The 6,259-nt window shown below is 35.0% G+C and overlaps 2 protein-coding genes across 2 annotated transcripts; both read right to left on the bottom strand.

The window, feature by feature from the left end:
• Window positions 1-209: 209 nt before the first annotated feature.
• Window positions 210-2,118, bottom strand: LOC132051590 (transcription factor DIVARICATA-like). Its single transcript, XM_059442730.1, has 2 exons — window positions 1,131-2,118; window positions 210-857 (listed from the first exon to the last, which is right to left on the bottom strand). The coding sequence occupies exons 1-2, from the start codon at window positions 1,505-1,507 to the stop codon at window positions 359-361; spliced, it is 876 nt and encodes a 291-aa protein (XP_059298713.1). The 5' UTR covers window positions 1,508-2,118; the 3' UTR covers window positions 210-358.
• A 2,135-nt stretch (window positions 2,119-4,253) lies between these two features.
• Window positions 4,254-6,016, bottom strand: LOC132051589 (large ribosomal subunit protein eL33y-like). The gene is made up of 4 exons (XM_059442729.1): window positions 5,861-6,016; window positions 5,546-5,774; window positions 5,403-5,445; window positions 4,254-4,511 (listed from the first exon to the last, which is right to left on the bottom strand). The coding sequence occupies exons 1-3, from the start codon at window positions 5,926-5,928 to the stop codon at window positions 5,404-5,406; spliced, it is 339 nt and encodes a 112-aa protein (XP_059298712.1). The 5' UTR covers window positions 5,929-6,016; the 3' UTR covers window positions 4,254-4,511; window position 5,403.
• Between the last annotated feature and the right edge of the window lie 243 nt (window positions 6,017-6,259).

Raw genomic sequence — 6,259 nt, 5'->3', positions numbered from 1 at the left:
TCAGAGATGGATTCGGGATGTAACTTAATGGTTTCAAAATTTTGAGCTCTGTGAAAGTACGGATACAATTGAAAATAATGGATTCAATTGAACGCATCCCTAATCCTAGATCTGCATTGACTATTGTTCGATCAGTACTCGGTAAAATGTGTAAAGCATGCAAGCGAGGCAGACATATGTTTACATGATCGAATGAAAGAAGCTTGAAATTGGTGAGAAGACTTAGTCGAAGATTTTCATTTCAAGTCTAAAAGAGTGACATACAAATTAGACTACCCATACCAAACTAAACTTGAATTACAATTATAATTTAATACCAACATCACAAAACAGAATCCTACATAGACATTTTTCATTTTCAACCCTGCCACTGATCAACCCCATATCTGATTGAGTATCTTGTTGATTGGAACTGGAACTGTGAATTATCATTAATAGTAATATTATCAGCTTCATGTTCATCCCAAGACTGTGAAGCAATCTCATACGGGTACGCGACAAATGACCTGCCATAAGATGATCCAAAATCCATTTCATCACTTGAGCTACCATTCCAGCAGTTCACTATATCTGTTGTGGCTGTGAATTTCTGCAAAGGCGAGGCTGCATATAACTTTTCTTTAGACAAGGAATTAATGTTGTATACTAGGTTGTTTTCAGACGCATCGGCCGTGAAATGGAAAGTGGTAATATCATGAATACTAGGCCTCCTCTTATCTTTGCCTCCTGAAAGTTGTCTCTGGTAATATTTTTGAGCATGACTAGCCACTTGGGTTGGTGTTCTTGAAATTACCATTTTCTTGGATATGTTCCTCCAGTCCCCTTTTCCATACTTCTCAAGTCCCATCAGGAATCTCCTATACCAAATTTATTTATTTTTAAAAAAAAAAAAAATCTATTAACATCACAAGCAACAAATTTAAGATCAGGAATCTCTAGCTCTTATTTTCTCCATGCCTGTTAATTAGTAGAGGTTCGTATTAGGATTGGTAAGGTAAAGGCCCTAGGCCCCCTTGTTGTACTTATCCTCTTGAGGATTTTTTATTTTTATTATTAATAAAAGGTTGTTAGACACCTACGCCAAAAAAAAATTAAGAAAAAGCTAAAAAATAGAGTGAAAAGGCAACAACCTGTGTTCTTCCTCAGTCCATGGTACGCCTTTCTTTCTTTCTTGATCAGAAGATTTGCTGCCTCGCTTTCTAAATGTTTGTAATCCACAATGATCGACCAGTTCTAATGTAATCGAAGAGGGGAAATAACCAGGATTTGGGACCAATCCAGCTTCGATGTCATAAACATCTGCAACAAGTTCCTTGTATTGATTCATCACATCAACAACTGACTTTCCAGGGATTAGAGTTGCAATCTTAGACCACCTATTAGGAGTATTCTCATCATATATTGCAATAGCACTTTCAAACTGCTTGTTCTCTTCTTTAGTCCATTCTCTGCTCTTACTCATCCAACTTGAATTTGGTAAAAACGAACTAGGAAATAAAGTTTCCATTTCCGCAACTTCCAATAAGTGTGTGCAAGAGTATTTTGAGGTGCAGTGTCTAGAGAATGAGATTTTTATGATTACCAAAAGGTAGTTAATTCAGAATCATATACTGGGAATAAGAATACCCTTTTGAATAGCATCTTGGATTAGAGAATTTAGAGAAAGACCCTACTTTTCAGAATCTTGGAAAAATAGCAACTAAGAAATCTACAAAGAACAGAAGATTAAAAGCTATGAAATGAAAGAAGAAATAGAGAACAGCAAAATGAGTTTGTGAAAGCTTAGGGAAATCAGTATGTCCTGTGACAGGCAGCGGATTTGTGATATATGAGTGAATTGTGCTTTGTTTTATATGATATGAAATGACGAGTGGAACTAAACTTTGAAAATATTAGTGTAAATAAAAAGGAGATATCGATAGGTCGACGCTGGGGGTCCACCAGTCATAAGATTAGCTATGTGTAATACTATATACTAAGTTCACAAGACATAAATATCAGGGAGGTTACTGCGGCTGTTAGCAATCTGTGGTTTAGCCATTAAAAGCAAGTAGGATACACTTTTATATTAGCCTAAAGGGCTAGCATAGAGATCAACCTCTCTTTTTTCTGTCTTTCCGGGTTCAGGACTTGTTCTTTTACCTGCTTTTATAAAGGGTGTAATCTCTCATGTTACTTGTTACAAATAATAGAGTCATTGTTTTTATATTTACATCAACGACACCGGGAGTAGAGGTAGAGAGTAGATTGCATGTCCATCTGTCGGACGTGCTCTTTCATTTTGTAGGCTGATGGACGCAGAGGCAGAGCTAGGATTTTCACTTGCAGGGGTTCAAAATACGAAGAAGCCAAAGGGTTCAACATCTACTACATATATATAAAAAATAATTTTAACCATGTACAAACAGTGTAATTTTCCATCGAAGGTGGTTCAGATGAACCCCCTAAGCCCTTCTTGGCTCCGCCCCCGGATGGACGATGAATTGTTGTGTTTTCCTTTCCTAATGTCTCTTCCTGATCTCTAGAAGATCTCAACGCTTTCATCCAGTTTAGATCTTAGATCTTGACGTCCCCGAAGGAGTCATCAGCATCTTACCGAAATAAGTTTCAACACTCAAAGCATCCCCTTTAAACGGCATAATCATCTAAATCGACAGTAACTTTATTGACTGAATCGGCATAATCATATGACCACCCTATACCTTTATAGGTCCTAGTGTTGGATGTAGCCATGAGAGGCTCATCTCTCTGAATTCGATCAATTGAACTTCTCCCAAGCGAATCATTAATGATTGTCACTAGACTCCTATATTCATTTATCAATCTCATTTATTTTATTGAATGCCAATGAGAAAAACTTAGACGCGATAGGAGAAATAGCTCACACGACGTACCCCGTAAATTACTTTTTTAAGGATTTTAGATCCTTTATAAAGAAGTGTATCGCCTATCAGACTTTAAATTCCACTAATTTATACTGAGGTCGAATTTTCTTTAATAATAACTTATTGGATAATGATGTTCGTAGCACAGCCTCTTTAAGGATTTGTATTTTTTATTATATAAAAGTAACAATGTTTTTATATCATCTTGATTATCAGTTTTAAAAAGCAAATAACAAAGTTGGCTGAGAATATTTATATCATCAAGATATTTTATATCATCTAGATTACTTCAACTGAGAAGTATTCCCTTCTAGCGTTAAAGATAGCAACTTTGATTTGATGTTCTCTATATACAGTTTTGTTCATTGGTCATTCTTTCTTTTATATTCTGATAAAGTAAGCTCGCTGTTGCACTAAGTTTCCTCCGCAAATATCTGGGAACTTTCACTCCTGCTTCATTTTGTAGGGAACAATTTCCAAGTGATCAAAGCGTATTGGTGACCAATATAAAGTTATCATTTCTGCCTTTAGTACCTACGATACAGACCAATGAAACAGTTCTCTTTATCACTGCTGAACACGTTTAATTTCCAGAACACTGCTTGAGGCATCTCCATCAGAAGCATTAAGCCTTGGAGCACAAGGATAAAATTATAAATCCACATCAAAAATTAATAGCTTGTATGCCCACCTTATATTTCTCCAAAAATATTTATTTTTTCCAATAAGTACTTATTTAAAAAAAGTAAAGCGTTTGACTAAGCTTTTGAAAAAAGATAAATGCTTCTTGAAGTTAGCAATTTTTCATAAAAACTAAAAAAAATAACTTCTATCCAAAAGCACTTTTGAGAAAAATACACCTAAAAGCACTTTGTAAAAGCCTAATCAAACACAAATAGCTGCTCAAAAATGTTTTTAAAATTAATTGACCTAACACGAACTGTTTTTTGACAAAAGTACTTTTTTAATAAGCATTATTAAAAAAAAAACACTTTTCAAAATAAACTGATTTTAAAAACTTGAACAAACAGGCTTTAAGACAGCCACGTTGGAAACTTCAGTAAAAACTCTCAACTATTCCACCTGCTAACTTTCAGTTAACAGCTGACATTAAAAGGTGTACAACAATAATAGAATCATTAATTGGACAAAATAAGAGATCTCCTCTATTATTGCAGATTTTCATTTATAGATGTCACCACGACAAGCCAAACTAAAGTTTTTTAATGAATCACAATCAAAAGCGGGCAATTCCAAAATCACTTTCAGCATAATGAACAAATCTAGCAGGTGCAACAATTATTATGGAAAAAGCAAATAGATAAAACTTGGTAGAAGTAAAAAGATTATAGCAAAGACACAGCTTAATAGTCATACAAAAAAGTCGCACTGCTTCATGAGCAAAATTAGCCACATCTAATCAGATGTTTAACCCTTGGTATTAACCGGAATTGATGAAAACAAAAAGATAAGATGAGAAACTCCACAAAGCACATTACAAAACTTAACTCTAACTACTTTTAAGGATGAAGATTCATCATCATTGAAAACATTGATGCGGCAAACTATGGCCATCCAAAGCAACCAACGATGTCAAATCCAGATCCATGACCTCTAAATGCTCCACTGCAACAAATAAGACCAGGTTAAGCAAACTTCATATTATCAAGTTGTAGGATATGTACAAGAAGGCAATTACAAATAGTCAGAATAATACAAGACCGACCAAAATAACTACTAAAGGTTTTCATTCAAATAATCAGACATCAGTCACATTCATTTAACAAATCAAAATAAGAAAAACATCTACCATATAATACTATGCTGTTTCAACAGCAAGATAGACCTCTTTCGGGATTAATAATTCAAATGAGTCTCTGCACACTGTCAAGCTCAAACATAGTATCAAAAACGGTAAGGAATCCTAGATATGATTCAGATAGCACTAATATGTTCATTCCCTGTATCTAGGAGCTCAATTTTTCATAACTGAGGTATGCAGGCAAGTAAACAATTTATTAACTAGCAACTACCAGCTTCACATGGGAGGATCTTATACTACCAGCTAATCCTAAAATACATGCGATTTTCACAAATATGTAGAAAGACTATACATAGTTTAAATTGAAGCATAATTGTTTGATTGTTCAATTAACCCTTGTCATCATTCTTGTCTTGAGTATTCATGCAAGACAAGAAGGAAAAGACACAAGGAAGTATCCAAAATGTATCTTCAAATAGGCACAATAGAAATATAATCCAGCCTACATAGCATAAACTACCTTTTATTTATTAATGAACAGTAGCACGGCATATTGTGTCAAAACGAAGAACATGGAATCAAAAAAACTCAATGAATATATGACTTGGCAAGTTGATAGCCCAGACTACCTTTTATTTATTAATGAAGTATAGCAGGGCAGATTGTGTCAAAACAGAGAACATAGCAAGCACAAACCTCAATCAATACATGACTTATCAAATCTAAACATTACGATGAAAACATAAACAAGTTACCTTAAATGTTGCTTGGGTACATGAAGACCCTAACCTTAGCTCCCTGAAAAATTAGGCAACAAAATATTAGAAAAAACAAATCTTTTTCTCTCCCATTACCACAAACAGCTGAATAAAAATTTAATAAACAAAAATGTATGTACCATGGACTTAGGAGGCAAATTGGAGGTGAACTTAGCTCTAACAACACCGCTGTTACCATGGGGCCTACAAACTTTACCCCAAATACAACGATAGTGTGAGTTATTCTTCTTTGTCTTAGCCTTGTAAATGTACCCCAATCGCTTCCCAAGGTACCAGTCCACTTCTTCCTTAGTGTTCACTCCTTCGATCTGAACCAACGATGTGTTTGGGTACTGGTTCGACTTCGACCTAAAGAAGAGGATGAATACCCATTTTATGACTAAGCAGAATATTGCAAAAAAGACAAAGAGAAGGTTAGTTAGTTAGTTAGTTACCTTTTGTATCCAAGAACAGTTCCCCTAACGTAGAGTCTGACGCGTTCTCCTTGGCGTCCCTTCACCATTTTCGATTTCTTGGATTGGGGCTGCGCTGACTGATGGTAATTTTTGTGAAGGAGAAACCTAAACCCTAGCACGAGTTGTTATGCGCAAAGAGATTTATTTATATGATTGGGTGGCAATTGGATGGGCTGGAGGCCCCAATCAGTTGAGTTGGGCTTTAATTTACATTAGGCCCGGAGACAAGCAAAAAATGGATAAAGGAATAGGGCTTTTGGATTGTTATTTGACGATATTAAAGGACATTAATCATGTCAAATTGTGATATTGCTTATTTGAACACAATAAATATTATATTATGTTTACGAAATATCAAATACTATTTGGTTTCTCAAT

The sequence above is a fragment of the Lycium ferocissimum genome, chromosome 4, assembly GCF_029784015.1.
Source record: "Lycium ferocissimum isolate CSIRO_LF1 chromosome 4, AGI_CSIRO_Lferr_CH_V1, whole genome shotgun sequence".
Classification (NCBI taxonomy): Eukaryota; Viridiplantae; Streptophyta; class Magnoliopsida; order Solanales; family Solanaceae; genus Lycium; species Lycium ferocissimum.
The sequence above is the reverse complement of the archived record's forward strand: the minus strand, read 5'-3'. Positions and strand labels throughout refer to the sequence as shown.

Excerpts from the sequence above, each read along its gene's own strand:
- LOC132051590 (XM_059442730.1), bottom strand. The coding sequence starts at position 1,507 with ATGGAAACTTTATTTCCTAGTTCGTTTTTACCAAATTCAAGTTGGATG. Across the intron at positions 858-1,130 it reads TGGACTGAGGAAGAACACAG|GAGATTCCTGATGGGACTTG; the intron begins GTTGTTGCCTTT and ends AATTTGGTATAG.
- LOC132051589 (XM_059442729.1), bottom strand. The coding sequence starts at position 5,928 with ATGGTGAAGGGACGCCAAGGAGAACGCGTCAGACTCTACGTTAGGGGA. Across the intron at positions 5,775-5,860 it reads ACTGTTCTTGGATACAAAAG|GTCGAAGTCGAACCAGTACC; the intron begins GTAACTAACTAA and ends CCTCTTCTTTAG. Across the intron at positions 5,446-5,545 it reads ATTTGCCTCCTAAGTCCATG|GGAGCTAAGGTTAGGGTCTT; the intron begins GTACATACATTT and ends CTAATTTTTCAG.